General features: G+C 39.5%; 2 protein-coding genes across 2 annotated transcripts in view; one reads left to right on the top strand and one right to left on the bottom strand.

The window, feature by feature from the left end:
- Positions 1-3796, bottom strand: part of LOC105841262 (V-type proton ATPase 116 kDa subunit a 1) — a 55315-nt gene extending 51519 nt beyond the window's left edge. The window contains exon 1 of the mRNA XM_038012848.2: positions 3652-3796. The gene's annotated coding sequence lies outside the window, so the exon portion shown is untranslated. The remainder of the gene's footprint in view (positions 1-3651) is intronic.
- Positions 3797-16517: 12721 nt separating this feature from the next.
- The window catches only part of LOC101744108 (aminopeptidase N), a 35744-nt gene continuing 26832 nt past the window's right edge, over positions 16518-25429 (top strand). The window contains exon 1 of the mRNA XM_038012730.2: positions 16518-16670. Within this exon, the coding sequence (XP_037868658.1) occupies positions 16649-16670 (22 nt within the window). The 5' untranslated portion in view covers positions 16518-16648. The remainder of the gene's footprint in view (positions 16671-25429) is intronic.

Genomic DNA, 25429 nt, shown 5'->3' on the forward strand with positions numbered 1-25429 from the left:
TCTTCACTATTACTATATAGTATAAAACAAAGTCGCTTTCTCTGTCCCTATATACCTATGTATGCTTAAATCTTTTTTAAAACTACGCAACGGATTTTGATGCGGTTTTTTTAATAGATAGAGTGATTGAAGAGGAAGGTTTATATGTATAATAACATCCATGAAATAGTGGAGAAATCAATAATAAATTACAGTTTCCGAAGCGAAGCGCGGGCGGGTCGCTAGTGAAGAAGAAGAAGACGCGTGTATTGAAGGAATACGACCAGAAGAAGGACTCGGATGATACAGCCTCTATCAATTTGTTATTATGAAAGGATTGCTGGTCGGTCTGAAGGTCTTTCCAGTTTCACCAGGACAGATAAAAGAGGTAGGAGGGGGGTAGAGGGGTAGGATGCGCTAACAGCTGCCCGAGCACCTCCGAAGAAGACCTGATAGCTCGAGGACAGCTGTTTCGCGAATGCATCTACATCGGAATTGCTACCAGGTAGCATTTGTCCCCTTGATATATATTTGGTTTAAGTGACATTCCACTTAATACGTGATCTTTGTAATTAAAGCTCCGTTTTATTTGGTACTAGCTGTACCCGACCCCTTCGCTGGGCGTTCAAAATTAACATTATTATTTCTCACCCCCACAAAGATTCTCATCATTAACGCCCCCGCGACTGGTGTACGGAGTCCAACACTCATATAAATATTAGCCTATCCGTTCATTACATTACATTCTACATGGATACCTAGTTTCAAGTCAATCGGATGCACGGTTCAGGAGTTATAAGGGAACATTCGTAAAAACCACTGTAAATTTATATATACTAGTATAGATTAGCATCAACAATTCGATGTATTTAATTGAACTTCAATTAAGCTTACCCCATTCAAATAACTGAAGAAGTTGTTTGTTATGATATTTTTTCCAAAAAAAATTATTTGTAAATGGCTCTCCTGTAAATTTGCATATTTTTTTTTATTGCTTATTTGGGTGGACGAACTCACAGCCCACCTGGTGTTAAGTGGTTACTGGAGCCCGTAGACATCCACAACGTAAATGCGCCACCCACCTTGAGCAGTTCTAAGGTCTCAAGTTTAGTTACAGCGGCTGCCCCACCCTTCAAAGCGAAACGTATTACTGCTTCACGGCAGAAATAGGCAGGGTGGTGGTACTCACTCGTGCGGACTCAAAAAAATGTCGCTTAAACCAAATAGCCTTTCACCCTTCGATATATACTATGTAAGTTTATTTTGAAAATATCGTTAGCGCGATTCAGGCATCCGTCAAATATCTTCTGTTCTATGATTGCTCTAGATACACACGTGAGCGGCCGCATTCTGCCTACGACATATTCTTTCTGATAACTAATGATGGAATCTATAAATAGCTTGCCTGATGATTCGTCCGTGAACCGGCGGCCGTTTAGTACTAATGTGGCGACCTTTGCTTTCAAATGTAATTGTTGTATTAATTACGTAATTCTTTAAATGTTTTACGTCTTCTGTTTCGTTTTGTTAATGACTTTTTTGTTATAAAACTGTTATAGGAAAAACCCCAATATTCGCGATTTCCAATTTTTTTTTAAATTTATATGAAAGCTTGTAAATTGCTACTAAACAATCGTTGAAGTCGTCGTGGACTAAAGGATAAGACGCCCCGATGAACTCCTATCGACTGATGCGACTGTGCCGGTGTTCAAATCCCGCACACAGGTACTGATTTTTCTAATGAAATATGTACTTCATACATATTCACGAATGACCCCAAAAAATCAAACCCACAGAAGATGTCCGGTAACTATTTACTACCAGGTAAACCGTACTCGTCGAACTCGACAAAGAGTTCGAAAGCAACCTAACCCATGCATCAGCCCGCTGAGTTTCTCGCCGGATCTTCTCAGCGGGTTCTCGCCGGATCTTCTCAGCGGGTCGCGATTCCGATCCGGTAGTAGATTCATTGGCGAAGCAGCTACTCTTGAGTTGTTAGGTCTCCTTCGGAGGCGCTCGGGAAGCTGTTAGCAAATCATACCCCTTCTGGCTGAACCTTTGCTCGCCCACCTGTCCTAGTGAAACTGGAAAAGCCTTCGGACCAAGCCTTCGTAAACCATCAATACTCAAAAAAAAATGCCAGGTAGACCGTGAGCTCATTCACCCGTCTGTCAAATAAAGGAAAAAAAAGACTACTGAAAGTTTTGTCTATGCCTATTTATAACTTCATTGGAGGGTCAAGAGTACGCGGTTGATACCAATATCAGCGCACACTTATCTACTTTAAAAAAACCCTGGCATTTGTTCTTACGTTGTCTTTGGTCCGATACCTGCTTAAAAACTGGTGATCCGTGAGCTAGTCTGCTCATCCACGTTAACGAAGATACAACAGATTTTGGTATTGAGTATTTTAAACAGCATCAAAAATAAATCGTAATTAAAAAACACAATTCCAAATGTGAAAAAGCAGCATGCAAATAAACATGATGTTCTCAATGGTTTTTCCGATGGGAAACATCGGGAATTTGAAAAATATATTTGGACAGGATGGAAGTAAATATGGCCTATTTTATGTTAAGTAGTTACCGGGTTCCATGGACATCGCAACATTAATACCATCAACCACGTTGGAGCCTCTGGGTCTGCGGAGGGACTTCGGTTCCCTCTGTATTTTGTACCGCATGTTCCATGGGGAGTGCTCTGAGGAATTGTTCGAGATGATACCAACGTCTCGTTTTTACCATCGCACCGCCCGCCACCGGAGTAGAGTTCATCCATACTACCTGGAGCCACTGCGGTCATCCACAGTGCGTTTCCAGAGATCTTTTTTGCTACGTACCATCCGGCTATGGAATGAGCTCCCCTCCACGGTGTTTCCCGAGCGCTATGACATGTCCTTCTTCAAACGAGGCTTGTGGAGAGTATTAAGCGGTAGGCAGCGGTTTGGCTCTGCCCTTGGCATTGCTGAAGTCCATGGGCGACGGTAACCACTCACCATCAGGTGGGCCGTGTGCTCGTCTGCCTACAAAGGCAATAAAAAAAAAAAGCATGAGGTCTAAGTAGGAATTATGCTGTACGGTTCTTCACAGCATTGAAATAAACCAGAGGTAAATCGAGATTAAATTAGGGTTTCTACCTAATCATTCGAAGCATAAAATATTTTTAACTATTGATCACTTCCACTTGAAGAACGTTTTCAAAATACTTCAATACTAATGAAGTATTTCAACGTTGTATTTGAAAAGGGTATCAGTTTTCTATTCGTGCATTTGAATCGTGAGAGTTTAAAAAGTTCAATGTTCATAATCTGCTGGTGCGCAAAAAACTTCATATTAGGTAGGTACTTTTTTTTTCTTTTTCTTAAATAGTTCTTATCACAATATTGTACAGCCAGCCAGTGACGCGACGTTCCCAGTCCCAGTTCTCATACGTGCACGAAGCGACGTTAGGCAACGTATTTTTATACCTGGACACCATCCAAATAGTACTCTCGAGTGTGTTTAATCAAAAAAAAGTATATAGGTACTTATATTCCCAACACAACACCCATTGATACGGTGGCCACCATAAAACCGCAAACGAAAAAAAAAAAAAAAAAAAATTGTTATGTCAAAAATATTCCCGCGCGTTTTATTTTTAAAATATTTCGAATGTTCCATTCGTAATACTTACTGTATCAGCGCTTTTTGTTTAATTATAATTTTATTATAGTTCGTTATTCACTGTTAGTAGTTTGGTTACGTGAAAAATTGTATATTTTTTTTGTTTCGCGATCGACGCGGGTGTTACCCTCGCTCTGTACGCGGTTACTGCAGCACTCATGAGCCGTGTTGCCGTATATTTAAAAAAGATTCCGGGAATTTCTCGTAAAATTATAACGGCGCGCTTTGCAGCTCGATACGTTCGTTCTTTTTTTTTATTGCTTGGATGGGCGAACGAGCTCACAGCCCACCTGGTGTTAAGTGGTTACTGGAGCCCATAGACATCTACAACGTAAATGCGTCACCCACCTTGAGATATGTTTTAAGATCTCAGTTTCGACAAATATTTAATGTTTGTCAAACACGACTGCCCTCCAAAATCATGTCTCAGGATGTATGTACCTATTGATGACTAGCTTTTGTAAGAAAAGTCTCCGAGAAAACTAAATCACGTGATGGGATTGTGAGTGATGAATTAACCTTTTTATGAAGGATATGAAATGTTATTTTTGGGTTCGGTGTTAGAGTTATCACGCCAAACTGAGTAACGGCCAGTCTTGATTGTTGTTAATCCATAGAAAATGTAACTGTCTGGTGCTGATTATAAATATAACAATTTATTCAACTTCATCAAAAGCTAAGTGGTCAATTTCTACTTCTAAAACTTTTCAAGTCGATATTACGTTTGTTATTTAGTGTGAATACCAACGAAGTTTAAAGTTTAACTAATCATTAGAAATAATGTATGTAGAATGTATTGATACGTAAAGGTGAAATTGGTATGCTCTTTCGGGATCGAACGAGATTCTTGGGTATTTACTGTGTCTGTGGTTTCTGGTAACCGATTTATATCAGGTGAGTCGTTAGTTCATTCACTCATCTACCCAATAAAAATAACCAACACAGAACCACATTTCGCCCTCCCTCTGCTCTCCTCGCTTTACAAGGAGCATGTCAATATGAATAATGAAATTTATATTTTTAGTGATTCCCTATCCAAATGTAGAAATTTTATTTGTAACTAGTAATGGACATATTTTTCAATTTTTTAGTCTTTTGTTTTTTTTCTTCAGTTGAATAAGTTAAATTAAATTTACATCCCGTTTTTTATTATTATTATTACGAGCTTTCAATTCGAAACATAAATGCTTAATACCAGATGGTAATTGAAATCGTCTGCCTATCTATGCTAGTAGAAAACTGTAAATTAAGTATTTGGTGAATTTTAAATGAAATATTACACTGATTAAAAGGGGAAGATTTTCGCGTTGTAGTTCTGAAATAATTTTACAATACTTAACAAGAATAGCATAAAATTAATAGTTTTCCATGTAGGCTTATTCCATTTCTATTGAGGAATAAATTTCACAAATATGCTTCATCTCATTGATAATAATTTTAATCGCTACTTAAATATTCCATAAAAACCCGGCAATTTTCCGAGCTTGTCCACCCAAAATAATTGTGACTTGATAAGAATATGTTAATTAAACATTTACTTTAAATATTGTAATGGTATTTTCCGAAACAAAAAAATATCCGAATAAATCTGGATAAACTTCTAAGCCTATCAACACAACACAGCTGTATTGTGCCAAGATCTAGCGAGTACTAATATAAAATTGGTTGCATGTTACGGCGGACGAACAAAATTTATTAAAACGTTAATGACCTATCTGGCGGGGTATTCTCATGCTGAATTTAATGCCACATTCCCGTCTAACCCAGCCGGTAGGTTACTGTTATAATTGGCACTATGGGCAATATCAAGTCACTACAATACGTGAAATACTATGAGGATTTCTTTCCGTTGCTTCTAACATGACTAAGTGAGACTGCCACAATTTCCTGGCTAAGCTTTACGATCAGTTGCTGACTTGAACCTTTCTCGGAAATGATAGGTCTTGTATTGGTAAATCAGGATATGACTAAGGGATCCTATTTTAGATGCGACAATTGAAAATAATTATGTAATTGCTGGTGGTAGGACCTCTTGTAAGTCCGCACGGGTAGGTACCACCGCCCTGCGTATTTCTGCCGTGAAGAAGTAATTCGTTTCGGTTTGAAGGGTGGGGTAGCCGTTGTAACTATAGTGAGAACTTAGAACTCATATCTCAAGGTGGCATTTACGTTTTAGATGAGCTCCGGTTACGGCGGTTACTACTAAACACCAGGTGGGCTATGAACTTGTCCACCCAAGGATGTAATAAAAAAATAAAAATAATAGTATAAGTATGTGGAAGATGCCGAAACTTCATACTCTTATTCTCAATTTATCTGGACTGGATTATTATCGAAGAACCTCTGCGGTACATTACCGTTAAGAAGAAAGGGGCCGATTAAAAACAGTGTTGTCATGTGATTTATGCACATCTTTCTGGTAATTTAAGTAATTATTATTGTAATCTATGTAGTTTTTATAAGTAGGACCGCATTCTGCTTCTTATTCTCCACGTTATCCCACTAGATGGGGTTGGCACAGCTAATTTTTCTCTTCCATTCTCTTCTATCAGCCGTCATCTCAACACTCACTCCTCTCTCTCTCATATCGTCATTCACACACTCCATCCATGTCTTCCTTGGTCGACCTCTTCCCCCTCTACCTTGTACTACTATTTCCATACATCTCCTAGTCACATGCATCTTCTCTCTACGCATCACATGTTCATACCACGCTAACCATCCCCATTATAATTAGAAATACTTTTACGGCTTAATCTCGCCTGGAATATCTAGCCCCAGGGGTTGTATCATCGCAAAGTGGAAACTTCAATTCAGAAAAACAATCAAACTTGAAGATACTGTTAGTTCTTTCTGTGTATAAAGAAAACTAAATGTATATGAATAGTATTTGAAATTTGAAAAAAATTGACGGTAGTAGTTTATGGTCGTCGTGGCCTAAAGGATAAGACGTCCGGTGCATTCGTTGTTGCGATGCACCGGTGTTCGAATCCCGCAGGCGGGTACCAATTTTTCTAATGAAATACGTACGCAACAAATGTTCACGATTGACTTCCACGGTGAAGGAATAACATCGTGTAATAAAAGTCAAACCCGCAAAATTACAATTTGCGTAATCACTGGTGGTAGGACCTCTTGTGAGTCCGCACGGGTAGGTACCACCGCCCTGCCTATTTCTGCCGTGAAGCAGTAATGCGTTTCGGTTTGAAGGGTGGGGTAGCCGTTGTAACTATACTGAGACCTTAGAACTTATATCTCAAGATGGGTGGCGCATTTACGTTCTAGATGTCTATAGGCTCCAGTAACCACTTAACACCAGGTGGGCTGTGAGCTCGTCCACCAATCTAAGCAATAAAAAAAATAAAAAAATAAAAAGTTAGCAGAGTATTCAAACGTCGACAAAGAGCACTCAAGTCGCTTATGACCATAAAAACCGAGTCCTAGATTCGAGTCTCGGCAAGAGTTAGTATTTTTATCAGATTTGTTTCTTGTTTTGTGTCTTGATGTTACATATTGTATTTTTCATATTGCTAAGTTAAATCTGGCTTTGGGCTACATCAATAAAAATTTCGAAATTTTAGAATTATCGAATATCACCCGGCTTCTGAATAGCCCCGCTTTCCGATCGCTCAATATCAATAAATATATTCAATAACAATATCAATATAAATCACTATTTATTGAAACTGAACTGGCTGGCTTGCAAAATGGGCGACCGACTGAGGTCGTAGCCAATCAGCAATGAGACGTCCACGGATACATTTTACTCCTTCAGGGCTAAGCTCAAGTCTGCTGGTCATAGCAATACAGGTTGTTCAGGAAACTCCTGAAAAATAAGGCAGATTATAGAATTGAACGCAATGAACTAAATGCAACTTCAACGCAATGGAACACAAAATTAACAAATCCACGGTCACGAGGGCTAGCGTAGAGAAAGGGGGTAGCTGCAAATAAATTACAAAAAACCAAATTATTTATACTTATCTGAGAAAAATAATCAATTATGGATGGTACTAAAATTATTTCCGTGTAGTTTTGTTCTCATCCTATACGAAATTGGAAAACAGATTTGTGAGCTATTTAGTACGTAAAACATGAATGAATACATAAATTCACTTTCATACGAAATACCGGTGACACCATATATTATAAAGACATCACATATTTTATTCATTGGGCTATGAGTCGGCCCATATATGCGAGCAGTCAGCGGTCACGACCTCTGCACCCCACAGTATGTTATCGCGATGTCTTATGTCGTTCTTGGAGTTGTAGCATTTATTATCTGGTTGTGTTTTATCGTCGATATCGATTGGCACGTTTGGATGGATTGGATGCGGCTAAAGCGGGACTTAGAAAGAAGCACCTGACGGACTAATCTGTGTCTTGATTTATTAGACTGAATAACGGGATCATTACACGCCCTACCAGCTGTAAAGCAACAACTACTTTCTCAGTGATTGACCACGGGTCTGAATTCCGGTCAAAGTCGTATGATTTTGTTAACAGATGTTTGGTATATGGAGTCTGGGTTAGGGACGGTTGTAATCGAACTTTTGCTTATTTCTCGAAGACAAAACAACAATGAACTAGAATTTATTACTGTAATATTACAAAAGTAAACGGAAAGTCATATCCGTTTACGAAAATTAGCAAACTATAACATAATGCGTTTTGGCTTTGGGAGTCAGAAATGAAACGCAAAAATAGCGGAAATGCAGCCCAGGTTTTCTTTTGTGATACGTTGCTTGCGATGCAAAATACACCTTATTTATAAGAGTCATAATTATTATGAAGCTGTTGCCATTTTCGGAATCACTACTTACAAAAACGTCAAATTCCACTCGAGTCCTAGTGTGCTTTCCATTGAACAAGACTATTGGATCTTATTAAATTTGCCGCTATCACAAAATACTGTCAAAAAACATTTGAATAAAACGTCACAATGAATAGTCCATCTTAACCAGACATTCCACTACACCTACATCTGCAGAACATTCTTCATCACGGCAGTTTGAAGCGGGTGGGGGCGGAAGATCATTTAACGCTGGTCTTTTGATATGGGTCGGGTCATTCGTGTCAGTGCTCTGTGTAATTAGCTTAACTATGGCGTTTAGTATTGAAATGGTGAGCTATGAGTTTGTCGTTGTCCTCAACGGGTCTTGCTCGCCGGTCTTGAGAAGTTTCTACCGGGAAATCAATACTCTGGTTTCGGTTTATCAAATGCGAAAAGACTACGCAGGATTGGGAGGGTTTCTCCAAGAGGTCTTGATGCGAATTGTATTTTTGTTAATTATACATAATTTGCACAGCTGGGTGTGGTAAAGGTGGATTTGTAAGAGAATAACCTCACTTAGAAGGATGCAGAAGACCGGGCATAATGGAGGACCTTAAGTAGGAAGGCGGACCCTGGCACTAGACCGGGAAAACGTTAGCAAGAAGAAGAAGGAAGGAAGAAAAGAAGGAAGGAAGAAGAGGAATGCACCTTAGATTTTTTTTCCTACCTAAGCTGATAGCCTTGAGAGGCTATTCTAGCGTAACCTTAACTAGTAGGTGAGCTCACGGGGCTCAAACCTGACGACGTTGCTAACATGAACCCTAGCAAGAGCCGTGCTTCGCAGAATCTACCACCGGATCGGAAACGCGACCCACTGAGAAGATCCGGCGAGAAACTCAGTGGGCTCTGTCTGAGGGTTAATTTACTCGTCGAGCCCTTCATCGCAAGACGGGTTCGACGAGAACAGTGGCCGGTGCTTGAAGTACCTAGAAGCACCGTTAGTGGATCGGGAGGATGATAATTTGTACTAAACCAAAAAAATTATGAAAAAAAACACGTTAATTTGTTTAGAATTAATCGGATTTTAACTAAATAAAAATAGGTCATTGGACAGATAATACACGACTCAGTTTCAAAATAGCTTATTTTTTATTATAAGTAATAAAATACACTGATACACAGCAATTAGCGACATACGCGACACGCTATGTGATCGATTGTAACAAGTGTTTATAAAATTAGAGATTTAATGTATTTTGTACATATATACTATGTCTATTTAAAAAGGAATTAATGTTTGTCTGTGCAGACATTTTTCGCGAGGCAACGGTTTGACTGTGCCGGTATTTTTTTTTATTTTTTTTTTATTGCTTAAATTTGGTGGATGAGCTCACAGCCCACCTGGTGTTAAGTGGTTACTGGAGCCCATAGACATCCACAACGTAAATGCGGCACCCACCTGGAGATATAAGTTCTAAGGTCTCAAGTATAGTTACAACGGCTCCCCCACCCTTCAAACCGAAACGCATTACTGCTTCATGGCAGAAATAGGCAGGGTGGTGGTATCTACGCGCGCGGACTCACAAGAGGTCCTACCACCAGTAAAAGATTTCTAACGTTCATGACGAAGACTTACAATCAGGTGGACAGTATGCTCGTCTATGAATACATATTTATGTGATGATGCACAGTTCAGTTGTTGTTGGCACCTCGGGGAAGTTTATCATCATAGTATGATGACGCACTGAGTTTCAAGAGATGTGTGTATTTCATGCGATAGAGAGAGAATAACGCGAATAGTTTTACTGTATTTGAAGGACGGAAATTTTAAATGATCTAGTAAGTGAAATTACTAATTTTTTTTTGTATTGCCCTTGTAGGCAGACGAGCATACGGCCCAACTGATGGTGAGTGGTTACCGTCGCCCATGGACTTCAGCAATGCCAGGGGCAGTGCCGAGCCGCTGCCTACCGAAAACTAGAACTATTAGAACTACTAGAACTACTAGAACTACTAGAACTATTAGAACTACTAGAACTATTAGAACTACTAGAACTATTTAGTGTACCTCAGAACGAAACATCCTTCTCATCATCATCATCTCAGCCTGACTACTATCCACTGCTGAAGATAGGCCTCTCCAAGTGATCTCCAGTGCGGCCGGTCCGTTGCCACCTGCGTCCAGCATGACCCAGAAATTATCACCAGGTCGTCGGTCCATCTGGTACTCGTCCCACGCTGCGCTTGCCAGTACGTGGTCCCCACACGAGGATCTATCTGCCCCATCGGCCGTCCGATCTTCGCGCTATGTGACCTACTCACTGCCACAGTCTTCTAATGATCAGTTTCTGTGTACGAGCAAACTTGACTTATGATGCGGTGTTATCGTGTCGCGTCTAAGCCAGAGTGCGAATACAGCGACCATTGTTATATTCAAGAGAGCACTGACCTGGAAGTAAATGCCGCCACCTACCTTGAGACATAAGTTTTAAAGGTCTCAGTTTTTACAGTACAACGGCTGCCCCACCCTTCAAAATGAAACGCATTACTGCTTCACGGCAGTAATAGTAAATTTCGTCACTCACTTTGATGTCGAAGCCATTTTGGCTTTCGCCGAAAATTTCAAACACTCTTTGGTTATACTTTTTTTTTTATTATTGCCCTTGTAGGCAGACGAGCATACGGCCCACCTGATGGTGAGTGGTTACCGTCGCCCATGGTCTTCAGCAATGCCAGGGGCAGAGCCAAGCCGCTGCCTACCGCTTGCTTTTATTAGTACAATTTCACATAATCTTCGCTTTAGTTAAAATACACAAATTGTCTTATCCGGTACATTTTTATAGATCGTCCTGGTCGTCCTGACTTCAAATTATAACTCCATTTGTAACTCCGCTCAATCCGTGACCAAATTACCCCATCTGTTCGTGTGTCCGCCCCGCGTGTTTTTTAGAGTCATGAAATGTCATGAAACTATTATTTAAGGCATGAAATAATCTACAATTTTATAGTCTGAATGAATATTTACATATATGTTGGAAATGGGTTTGGCTTTAATTAAATATATTTTTTAATAATAGTAATGCAATTTAAATAAAACTAGAGGTCCAGCAGTTGTCGAAATTCGACTATAATTAATTGGAATTGTAAGTTTGTAAACTATTATGATTGTATTTTATACTTCTATAACAAATTTCGCCAAGACTACACTATAAAAAATATTAACAAAGACAAACAATATTTAATCTATTCTCAATTTGCCAACAGACGTCAAGAACAAAAGTTTGACAATAAATAGTATGCATGCGTGTGTGCGTCAAAAATGGTATGTAGTGTGTGTAATGTTTTCTTTATTGATTTAATGTATCTTTTATGCATTATTTTACAAAAAAAGTAGCATTGTGCACTTCTTCTCTATGTTCTCTATAAGTGTGGAAAATTTCATACTCCTCCGTCCGCGTAATTTTCGTAAAAAGGGATACAAAGTTTTTGCTTCACGTATTAATTTATAGATAATGTTTCAGCTCGCTTATTTATATTACGTTAATAATGTTCCTAACAGTCTTAATTGTGATACGATTTCCCCCACATTTCAGACTGCACGATTGTTTCGCGTATCAATACGCTGAAAATGTCCCAAAGCAGTATTTCTGGTTTTTATATTATTCTATCAGTAGACATCAGTGAATTAATCTGCCTATCTTAGTAAGGGTCATTAAATTGCGCGGTCACATGGTTCGCGAGTACATTACAATGGAAGTCTTTGTGCGGGACTCAACGGTTTGTTCACGACAATATCTATCTAGGACACGCTCGAAGAAGTGAGTGTATCCTTATTAAGGATCTGACTACGTGTCTCGCGTCTTTCACTCGCCGATAATTTGCTATGCGTATGAATGTCCTGTGTGCTTAGTGAGAGTTTTTTAACTTTTTGATCGCGTAAAAGATAACTCAAATTTTTCGGTCTCCCAGACATTTACTGTGACCTCTTATGAGTCGGCACGGGTAGGTACCACCACCCCGCCTATTTTTACCGTGAAGCAGTAATGCGTTTCGGTTCGAAGGGCGGGGCAGCCGTTGTAACTATACTGAGACCTTAGAACTTATATCTCAAGGTGGGTGGCGCATTTACGTTGTAGATGTCTATGGGCTCCAGTAACTGCTTAACACCAGGTTGGCTGTGAGCTCGTCCACCCATCTAAGCAATGAAAAAAACATGAATTAGAGAAGTCCATAATTGTGGGTCACATAGAGGGCAAGGGCGCCGTGGACAGAACACCAGCCAGATGGTCAGATCTAGTCAGGGAAGCACTTGGTGGTAGTCTGTACCATGCGGTCTTTGCCACCCATGATCGAACACAGTGGAGGATTGTCACATGTGGTCGCGATCCTCAGCAGTGAAGGAACGATATAGAAGAAGACGACTGAGTTTCTCGCCAGATCTTCTTAGTGGATCGCGATTCCGATCTGGTGATAGATTCTGTGAAGCCCTTGCTGGTGCTAGTGTTAGCAAATTCTCTCAGGTTGAGCCTGTGAGATCACTTACCCGTTAGGGCGTAGCCGGAATAGCCTCTTAGACTAAAAGCGAATAGGTATGGCAAAAAAATTTGTATCGACTTTTATTAAACCTTATTTTTTGTTTAATTTTGTATTTATTTATTGAAGTTCGCATGAGTACCTACGTATTTTACAAATTCGCAAAACAATTTTAAACAATTTTAACGAAATCAATGTTTCTGATAATCTGAAATTAAAATTTGAAGCAAACAGCACCGTGACGAATCTTACCATTTTAATCTGAAACATCATTTAATTAAGCCCAATCAAATTCGAACTATACGTCAATTAGTTGCTAGTCATAATCTCTCAAGGAAATTCACGGGTCAATTATGTGATACTAGTGCCGATAATATAATATAGTGATGATAATTTTTTATACGAATTACATACTACATATTTAATAAATGTTCACGAACGGCTTCCGGAATGCAGGCACTAGATACAACTACAACGACAGGAAAAGGTGAAGGAAGGTAGATGGGTGGACGAGCTCACAGCCCACCTGGTGTCAAGTAGTTAGGAGCCCATAGACATCTACAACGCAAATGTGCCACCCACCCCGAGATACAAGTTTCAAGGTCGCAGTATAGTTACAACAGCCGCCCCACCCTTCAAGCCGAAACGCATCACCGCTTCACGGCAGAAATAGGCGGGGCGGTGACACCTACCCGTGCGGACTCAAAAGAGGTCCTACAACTAGTACCAGTCTGACAGGTGCGTGCCAATACATGATCTACCTTGTACCTCTTCTATTGGCGAATAGCATTAATAAGCATAAAATACGACCTACATATGAATACGTTCAAAGCCTATAAAGCAAAGCAAAACGGTAGGTAACCAATGATAATGATAATAGCCGGGCAGAACAGTGTCAGCTCAGGAATCTCTGACCTCGTTCGTTTTAAAAAGGCAAATACAACGAGACCAAATGTTAGAATTTTGCATCATTAATGCGTTTTGCATATTTTAATTGGCATTCTATATTGGGATTGTTAGAAAAAATATTTTAAAATTTTCAAAAACAGTGCCATCTAGTGGTACTTTACGAAACGAAAACAATAATTTTCTTTATGGTTGTAAATCGAATTTTGTATTCGTGGACAGATGGCGCTGTATTACTAAAACAGCAAGTTTTTGAAGTGGCACTTAACGGTGGATAGTTAGATCGGCTTAGCAGAGCCCCTGTCATTATTTTAATAGCAATATCTCTTTCATATAACACTTGACCTTTATTCCCAACCAGTAAACCATTTTAAGTTTTATTTGTACAAAAAATAGTACTTTATATAAATTCAAATTGTATAAGACTCATAGACGAATTTAACACACGAGTTTTAAATGTTGTTCGGTGATTTTTTTTCCCCCTACCTAGTCGTTGGTAGCCACGGGCTCAAACTGAGAGAATTGCTAACTCTAGCCCTAGCAAGAGCAGTGCTTCGCTCAATCTACTACCGGATCAGAATCGCGACCCACTGAAAAGATCCGGCGAGAAACTCAGTAGGTTGGTTCAGGCGCTTACTGTATCAAACATTAGACTTGTTTTAATTGTAAATTAATATAATAAAAAAAGTTAAATTATTACAATATAATATATGAGGCCTATAAAATCAAAGGCAGCTAAATCCAAGTCTGTCAAATATTCAGGTAAACTACAAAAATCGGCCCTAAGCACGTCATTACGGATCCTCCCGATCCATCGAAGTACTGCTCTTGCTAGGGCCAGTGTTAGCAACACTCCCGGTTTGAGAAGCTGAAATAACTTTGTTCGAATAGCTATGATATTCTTTATTTTAAAGCAGATTTATAAAGAATGAGAATATTACTAATAATCTGAATTTTAAATGATAAAACTTCGTTTATTAGTTAATACTGAGTAAAAATAATTTTTTTTGAACTGAATTTGTTAGTGATTTAGCTGCATTTGTTATAACATGAAAACACTAAAGCGTGTCCAACTAACTGAACACGAGGTGGGTGGCGCATTTACGTTGTAGATGTCTATGGGCTCCAGTAACCACTTAACATCAGGTGGGCTGTGAGCTCGTCCATACATCTAAGCAATAAAAAAAAAAAAAAGATAGCGCCATTGCTAATCCATTTTACGACATTATGGCGTTTAGCTGCCTTTGATTTTAAAGGCCTCATATTTTAATTTTTTATTGCTTAGATGGGTGGACGAGCTCACAGCCCACCTGGTGTCAAATGGTAACTGGAGCCCATATACATCCACAACGTAAATGCGCCACCCACCTTGAGTTATAAGTTCTAAGGTCTCAAGTATAGTTACAACGGCTGCCCCACCCTTCAAACCGAAACGCATTACTGCTTCACGGCAGAAATAGGCAGGGTGGTGGTACCGACCCGCGCGGACTCACAAGAGGTCCTACCAACAGTAATATATCCAGTAATATATGTAAAATATATGTTTATTAAGTAAACGGAAAGACAAAACCGCCTCTTTTCTCAACGCCCTTTTTCCAAACAGCTATTGAAGAGCTTCAAAGTTACCAATTAAAAAAATGTGTTTATAATCAGTTCTTGTTTCAGTACGACACTAGCAAAATTATCACTAAATTGATAATTCGGATCAAACAATTGAAACTGACTTACTGATGTGTATGGACTCCTGGACTCCTGGAACCTTTCACTCATCCTTTCACTTCAACTTAAAGAAAAATATGCCATTTCTACTCTGTACGGTACTTATAATTTAAAACACGTTGAGTCATTACCGCGTGTTTTCCATTTAACTCCCTCCCCTTATCGGGTTTTTCCTAAAGTAGCCTAGACTTAATAATGACAAGTTCAATTAATGTCTCGAGAATTAGAGTCACTAGTCTCTTTGAGCATAGAGCCACGGCACACTGAAGTGTCTGAACGTCTGATCCACACTCTTCGACATCTACGATGTTAGGCTATACCACGGCTATACATATTGCACGGAATTTGAGCTTCCGTTCGGACTTGAACAATGCAATAATATGTCTATCTCATGACCGCAGTGGCTCCTTAATTTATTCGGACGCCTGACCTCGAAACACGAGAAAACGGTCATGAAAACATTTGTATAATTTCCTTAGAATATTGTTTTGGTATGCGATAAGCCGACGCGGGTCTCTAAACCGAAATCTATATCTATATCTCTATATATAAAAATGAATTGCTGTTCGTTAGTCTCGCTAATACCGATTTGACTAATTTTGGTCTTAAATTATTCGTGGAAGTCCAGGGAAGGTTTAAAAGGTAGATAAATGAATGAAAATGCTTGGAACTAAAACAATTTTGTTTTTCCTTTGATGTGTCCCCCGTCGGACGGATTCCTTTTGTTTGTTTTAAGTTTATTTTATACTAAAATTTAGGTCTTTTGGTCGATTGAGGCACTACGAAGTCTGCCGGGTTAGCTAGTTTATAATAAAAAAGTCCTCACGAGAAAACGTTGAGCCGCATCATCTCACCTTGACACTCAATATTCGCATCTCTCTTGTTGTACGCTAAAGCCCTTGTACATATTCATTGAAGCAGCCCCATCCCGCTCCGCTGGGCGGGTCGCGACCACTCCGACCCCAACTCCGCAGTAAGTTCTCAGAGGTGACCCGCGACGCACGTTGCCAATCTCGCACGGATTCCCGCCACGATCTGTCATGCCTGTATTCGCGCACAACTAAGCCGCACAATGGACCAAACGTCGCAGCTAGGTAAACGGTTTTTTTTTCTGTTCAATTTGTGATTCTGTGATTAGAGATTGCTTAATTTGATTGTTTATTTAAATCCGTTTTGGCGCTGCGATCGCTTATACTGGAGATCTCAGTGTGGGCTACAGATCGTATGGTTTATCGAAGGATATGCCGTTTCTGTAGATACCTAGGAAATGAAGTATTGAATTTTATATGTTCTGTAAATAAATACGAAATCGTATTTTGGTAGTTAATTATACTTTCGTAAATATAAGTATTCACTAAAGTTAATCTTTTTGTACATTAAACAATATCGAAGAGCAACGATATTAAAATTATTATAAATTATACTTTTTTCGAAACCAATTGAATGAAAAGTCTACTAATATATAATTCAAAATAATTAGTGAATGTCCCGCAAATATTCAATATGGATTTAGAGCCGTTTCAATTTGGAAATAGTTTTATAAGTCTAACGCTTAAGGAGGAAAATAAGTTTGAGTGTCTGTCTGTCTTTAATTGTCGATCGGGAATGTCACACATTCATATTATGATGCAGAATTGTTTATGCGCTTGGAAAACTTAATTATCCGTTGATGGGGTATCTTTAAGTAATTATGTAGTTGTTTTGAAACTATAGCTGCAATAGGCACACGGGAATCATGAACGTCTATACTAATATTATAAAGCTGAAGAATTTGTTTGTTTGAACGCGCTAACCTCAGGAACTACTGGTCCGATTTGAAAAATTATTTTAGTGTTAGATAGCCCATTTATCGGGGAAGGCTATATAACATCACGCTAAGACCAATACAAGCGGAGTACCAATAAACAATGTTTCAAAATTGGGGTTATTTTTCCCTTTTGAGAGCTTCCGCTGCAGAAACGGTTAGTTTCGCGAAAATAATGTACGAGAGAATTGTTCCCCTTTAAAATATATTTATCATATTATATATGTTAAGGTTGGCTCTCTATAACGTTTTTTATGCTAACCAGATTTGTTCTAAAATAAAGCATTACATTCTTGTGAAGGTGTTTTTATAAAGATGATATTCTACGTAAATCAAGAGGCGGGTAAAATTTAGCGTTATGCCAAACTAACTATTCCACGCCGACCAAGTCGCGGGCAAAAGCTAGTCATACTATTCCTTTAAACAATTAACAATAGGTGAGACAGTCACAGTGTATTTTTTTTGTCTTATTATTAAGTATATATTATCGACTTGCTGTATCTAGAATGTGTAAAGTCCCCTAACTGGCAGCCTTTGAAGTCGTTCAAAACAATGAATATACCAAGAAAACGTACCGTGGTAACATCAACTGGATTTACGGGTGCCGGCTCGACAGATGTAGAAGTGCAGGGAGCTTATTCACTTATTCACGCGTGTGAACAGCGGTCCAGGGGTGGATCGTAGCTGAATTGTTCGATATCGACGGACGAAACTAGTTGGAGAGCGGTTGTCGCAACAAGTGACGGCGACACGTCAAACGAGAACAGTGTGCTTAGTGCGAGTTTTTTAACGTTGTCGATAGCGTAAAAGTTAGCTCAGATTTGTATGGAAAGGGATCGTTTGCGTACGCACCCTCAGACACAGTCCACTGAGTTTCTCGCCGGATCTTCTCAGTGGGTCACGATTCCGATCCGGTGGTAGATTCTGCGAAGCATGGCTCTTGCTAGGGTTTGTGTTAGCAACGTCATCAGGTTTGAGCCCCGTGACCTCACCTACTAGTTAATGCTACGCTGGGCTATCAGCTTAGATAGGAAACAAAATTGCGTACGTTTGCCGCTAGACGCGCTGTTCCAATTGCATACAAAATTGACTTAACTTTTACGCTATCGAGATCGTTAAGAAACTCTCACTAAGCACACCGATTTGAAACAACAAAATATTAGGCACAGTCGAAAACAAATGACGCACGATTCTTCGAAACGGTTTGCTCTTGTAACGACGATTTTATTGTATGGCCTCTGAAACAACCTCACGGATTACCTGGTGTTACAAACATAAACATAAACAACGCTTGTCGTTCAGGGCAAAGTAGAAGGCATCAGACTACAAGGAAGATTGGTCACGCAATGGGCCGACCAGGTCAAGTCGGTAACCTATTTCTGCCGTGAAGCAGTAATGCGTTTCGGTTTGAAGAGCGGGGCAGCCGCTGCAACTATACTTAAGACCGTAGAACTGATATCTCAAAATGGGTGGCGCATTTACGTCGTAGATGCCTATGGGCTCCAGTAACCACATAACACCAGGTGGGCTGTGAGCTCGTCCACACATCAAAGAAAAAAAAACTGGAGATTATTTGCATGAGTGTACCAGACTCACCATAAATCGGGAAAAGAGGCGAATGATCGTTCAACGCATAACATCTGCCCACAGCAATGACACTGACCGACGACCACGACCACTCTGACAAGAGCGATACGACCACTACTCTACACACCTTTTGAAATGATACTGAATGATGACCACAACCGCTCTGATAAAAGTGGTACGGCCACATTTGGTACATGAGTTCTAAGTCTCCTTCAAGGTTTTAGTTTTTTCAGTAGAACGCCTGCCTCAACCTACAAACCGAAACGCATTATTGCTTCACCGCAGAAATAGGCAGGCTGATGGCACCTGCTTGTTCGGAATCACAAGATGCCCTACCACTAGTACGATTGTGTATTGTGAACACGCACTGCTTCCCTATACTCTTCATTTCTTCCGCAAACGAGATAGGCATTCTCGCTTGAAGAATAAGAATAAGTCTGTAGTGAAGTCGACGACACTTAAAACTTATGCTTCACTGTTTCACGTTGAGATACTCACCAGCTCTTTACAACCGGCCACCTTCCTTCTTCCTCTTCATCGTAATCGACGAGCGAAATACCCCGTAGACACAGCCCACTGAGTTTTCTGCCAGTTCTTCTCAGTCACGATTCCGATCCGGTGGTAGATTCTGCGAAGCACTGCTCTTGCTAGGGCTAGTGTTAGCAAATTCTCTCAGGTTGAGCCCGTGAGCTTAACTACCCGTCCACGCGTAGCTGGAATAGTCTCTTACCTACTAGCTAATAGCTAGGGAAAAAAAATCACCAACTCCGTAGTGACGTAAGCACGTCTAGAGCAAAAAAACTTCATAAAGCATAAGGAAAAATACATTTAAAAACCTAAGAATTATCATACAAAGTTGTATTATTGAATAAGTTCGCACGCACTTCTATACTATATTGTGATTAACAAGTTAACATTGACATATAAAATGCACAGCGTCCATTTATTAATAACGTACAATCATAGCGCATGCAATCGAATGCATTTCACATTTTTAAGACGCTTCTAATAACTCGGTTTGGATGTATGTTTGTTTGTATCTACAGGAAAGTTTGAACATCATTTTCATCGATTTTAAGATTGATTAACTTGAAAATTTCCACATCAAGGATGTAAGAATCTCATTGCTTCGCATTCATATTCTGACCTGTATCAAGAGGCTACAATAAGACAAAATCAATTGTTTGTTCGGTTTGCTACTTAGGCGTGTGTTTTAACGACTCTTCTTTCTTCTTTTTGTTCACTTTATCCGTCTAGGTGGTATCGGCACAGATAATTTTTCTCATTCATTCTCTTCTATCAGTCGTCAGCTCAACACTCACTCCTCTCTCTCTCTCATGGCGTCATTCACACACTCCATCCATGTCTTTGACCTCTTCCCCCTCTACCTTGCACTACCATTTCCTTTCCTAGTCACATGCATCTTCTCTCTACGCATCACATGTCCATATCACGCTAACCGTCTACATCTGCTATTAATAGCATGTCATTAGATTATCGGCTTACCGTTAAAAGACTGGCTGTTGTGTATATTGTGAGTCAACTTGTATTGCGCCCCTTCTCTTAGTCCAACCTACCCGAGCGGGATCACAACGCGCCCTACCAACATTAAAAATATTATTAAATAACAAGAAAATGATACACATAATGTTACACAATTCATTTTATTAAAGTAGTCGCGTGCATGCGTTTTGCAACGTCTCTATGCTATAATAACCACTTACCACCTGGTATACCGTGAAATCGTCAGCTGAACTCTAGCAACAGGATATACATTTTATAGTTTTTACTGTTGCGTATTTAAATAATTCACATTATCTATATATTAATACGTGAAGCAAAAACTTTGTATCCCTTTTTACGAAAATTGCGCGGACGGAGGAGTATGAAATTTTTCATACTTATAGAGAATATAGAGAAGAAGTGCACAATGCTAATATTTTTTTTAAATAATGCATAAAAGATACATTAAATCAATAAAGAAAACATTACACACACTACATACCATGTATTTGACGCACACACGCATGCATACTATTTATTGTCAAACTTTTGTTCTTGACGTCTGTTGTCAAATTGAAATTAAATATTGTTTGTCTTTGTATTTTTTATAGTGTAGTCTTGGCGAAATTTGTAATTATAGAAGTATAAAATATAATCATAATAGTGTACAAACTTACAATTCCAATTAATTATACTCGAATTTCGACTACTGCGGGACCTCTAGTTAATTATTAATATACATTATTCATTTAAATTAATAAAATGAAATCGTCTAAGAATTTTCTCGATTTACGCCAGATGGACCGTCATCTACGCTATAAAAATCAGTGTAGACGAACCATTGATAGTTCAATCATTAAATCCTTGCTACATTTTATTGCTCCACACAGCCCTTTGAGGAACCCTTTGTGCCCATCACGTAGGGAGCGACCCTTCGTAGAACAACAATGAGAACACGTGAATAGTACCCTAGGGTGTATGCCCTCGAACAACAAGTCGCGATAATCCTCTGGCATCATTTTATCAGCTTGATTAAGCTTTTCGATTTGTGATCACATCTCAATTTATTAGCTGGGCTAGGATATCTTCTTCCGCTGTCGCTGATGCATTTCTTGGATCGCTATAAACTATGGCTTAATAATGAGGCCGAGTCATGAAAGGCTGCGATCCTTCTATCCTCTTGTTTACTGTTGGAAGGACCTCTTGTGAGTCCGCACAGATAGGTACCACTACCCGGCCTGTTTCTGCCGTGAAGCAATAATGCGTTTCGGTTTGAAAGGTGGGGCAGCCGTTGTAACTATACTGAAACCTTAGAACTCATATCTCAAGGTGGGTGGCGGCATTTACGTTGTAGATTTCTATGTGCTCCGGTAACCACTTAACACCAGGTGGGCTATGAGCTCGTCCACCAATATATGCAATAAATGAATAAAAAACCTCTCCATGTGGGATTTCAGAGACTGACAATGAGGGGATATAGGCAAAAACTTATCCTATTCCCATGACTAGGGGTGACGTCTACCGCCTGGCCTCTACTCAAGAACTATAGAACTTAATTAACAAGGGAGAGGTCCTCTATTTGATTGAACTATCGAAGTGACATGCGACCTTATCGTTCCGAAGTCGTGAATGCAGGCGTCCCTGCTTCATTTCCTGATACGTTGGATTTGCAATTCATTGACGTGAACAATTTGTCATCCAGCAATTGGCTCCGAGACTGACAGTATAACGTTTTGTGTCATTCATTTACAAGCTTCAAGGGAAATGCCGTGCACATAATTGATGTTTCATTTCAACTATCCGATAATTCGCTTTCGTATTTTTCATTTAAGATTAAAAGTATCATCGCGAAGGTCCAAGTATTTTCTTGTATGTACTATACTATAATCTATACTAATATTATAAAGAGGAAAGATTTGTTTGTTTGTTTGTTTCGAATAGGCTCCGAAACTACTGGACCGATTTGAAAAATTCTTTTTCCATTAGAAGCCGACATTGTACCTGATGAACATAGGCTACTTTTTTTTAATTTTTTTTAATTTTATTTTTTTGGTTTCATGTGTGTTTTAATGTTTCCGAAACGAAGCGAGGGCGGGTCGCTAGTGTACTATATAAATGAGTATGAATTATTGTATTTTAGCAAGTTGATTTACTTTTAGTAGCCGAGAAGAAGAGTTCACACGGCTCTACTGCTATTAAATGTTTTTATTATTTATTTTCACCAATGTCTCCGCTGCCAATGATTTATTCATTGTATCCGACTTTAGCCTATGTTGTTATTTACTGTATATTTTATTTATTTATTTTGATTGCTTCGATGGGTGGATGACCTCACAGCTCACCTGGTGTTAAGTGGTTACTGGAGCCCATAGACATCTACAATGTAAAAGCCGCCACCCAATGCATGTCCAGATATAATCTACGGACTCGGGAATGAGCTTCTCGGCGTTACGGAATTCAACGAGATGTCCCGATTTAACTGAAGTTTGAAGGAAAACCTCAGAGGTAGTGTTCTTGTAGGCAGATGAGCATGCGGCCCACCTGATGGTGAGTCTTTACCGTCGCTCTTGGACGACAGCAATGACGGGGGCAGAGGCAAGCCGCTGCCTACACACAGTACTAAATACTTTTTTTTATTGCTTTGATGGGTGGATGACCTCACAGCTCACCTGGTGTTAAGTGGTTACTGGAGCCCATAGACATCTACAATGTAAAAGCCGCCACCCACCTTGAGATATAAGTTCTAAGGTCTCAGTATAGTTACAGCGGCTGTCCCATCCTTCAAACCGAAACCCGTTACTGCTTCACGGTAGGATAGGAGGGGTGGTGGTACCTACCCGTGCGGACTCACAACCGGTCCTACCACCAGTAAAAAGTGGTCCTACCACCAGTGTGTGTGACTCAAATGTCACTTTTGTTATAATCTTCTGGATAATCTCAAAACACTTTTCTGAGTTCAACTCTAAACATGATATTAGCCACGATTGGAACAGTTTTAAAACTTATTTATCAATGCGGTATACTCTAATTCGAACGTGTTTGTTTGCAGAGATATCGTGCTTAGGTCGTAGAAAAATATGAATTATTTACTAAATGAACTGGTAAAATTTAATAGAATTTTTTTAAATCGGTATAAATTTTGTAATGAAAGACATCTAAATTTTTTTAAACATGGCCCTTTATGGTACCTACGAATGCGGGTTCTTTATTAGAACGTTAGAAAGAGATAGATACAAACGGATCAGACAAGTGGGGTATTAGTATTATTAGCGCCCGCGGTAATGGTAAAGATTTGTTCAAACCTCATTACGTCATAACGCGAGCGCCACTGCACACCTTGATTTTCAATATGATGTCGAGGTCAAGAGTGCTTCTTATCGACATTTTAGCGAACATACAATCCATTAGGTTATCCGAGATTTTAGCAAAGTTACATTTCATTATTTTTTACTGGTGGTAGGACTTCTTGTGCCTATTTCTGCCGTGAAGCAGTAATGCGTTTCGGTTTGAAGGGTGGGGCAGCCGTTGTAACTATACTGAAACCTTAGACCTTATCTCAAGGTGGGTGGCGCATTTGCGTTGTAGATGTCTATGGGCTCCAGTAACCACTTAACACTAGGTGGGCTGTGAGCTCGTCCACCCATCAAAGCAATAAAAAAAAAGTATTTAGTACTGTGTGTAGGCAGCAGATTGCCTCTGCCCCCCCCCCCCATTGCTGACGTCCAAGAGTGACGGTAACCACTCACCATCAGGTGGGCCGCGTGCTCATCTGCCTACAAGAACACTACTCTGAAGTTTTCCTTCAAACTTCAGTTAAATCGGGACATCTCGTTGAATTCCGTAACTCCGAGAAGCTCATTCCATAGTCCGTAAATTATATCTGGACATGCATTGTTGTAGCAGTTTGAAATAGTAAGAGACCCGGGGAGTACGGAAGTTCTTGCATAGATCTAGAGCTCCCAAATGATTTACTGGTGGTAGGACCTTTTGTGAGTTCGCGTGGGTGGGTATCACCACCCTGCTTATTTCTACCGTGAAGCGTTTCGGTTTGAAGGGTGGGGCAGTCCTTGTAACTATACTGAGACCTTAGAACTTATATCTCAAGGTGGGTGGCGCGTTTACGTCGTATATGTCTATGGGCTCCAGTTTCCTGTAACCACTTAACACCAGGTGGGCTGTGAGCTCGTCCACACATCTAAACAATTAAAAAAAACAAGAGAGTAGACGTGACATGAACCTGGTCAATGGTTTTGGATTGGATTGCATCCAAAACAAAACTTTCTTCTAAAGCACTTCTCTTTTAAATATTGTGAATCAAAACTGTACTTTAACTGATTAGAATTTCAATGCATCTGTTTTAATATTCATCATTTCAATAGAGTTCTTTTAAGCTTTGACCTAGTTAAGTACATCTCATTCTACAATTTGTTGAATCTATTATATTAAATTGATGCTGGTATCAGCGTAGGGTTGCCCGATATTTTTTTTTTTAATTTTTTATGAACTGTTCATCTTCTTACAGTTCACGTGATGTTAAGTGGTTCTCAAACTCCACATAGACGAACATGTATTTCAAGATCTATCTTAAGATATTTGACCTTTCAACGAGGTCGAAACAAGTGTTGGCAACTCCAACATTTTAGTATGGAAAATAACATTTTAGTATGGCAACATTGTTGATATCAGTCTCTTCCTTTTTTACTTTTCACCGCAAGCGGACGTGTTTGTTATACTCATAATATATCAAGTGTATAAACATAAAAATAAACCGTATTGCATCACAAAGCAAAAGTTTTCTTTATCACAGCAACCGGCCCATACAGCCCGCATCTAACCAACAAGATTGCTGTACATTCAAAGCTGGTTCATCGTACTCCCTATTGGTACTAACCACGATGTCACTAAGTCAATTCAGTATTGTCTTTCTAAATTCTGTTCTATTAAATCAGGCGTGTGGAT

The sequence above is a fragment of the Bombyx mori genome, chromosome 9 (genome assembly GCF_030269925.1).
Source record: "Bombyx mori chromosome 9, ASM3026992v2".
Lineage (NCBI taxonomy): Eukaryota > Metazoa > Arthropoda > Insecta > Lepidoptera > Bombycidae > Bombyx > Bombyx mori.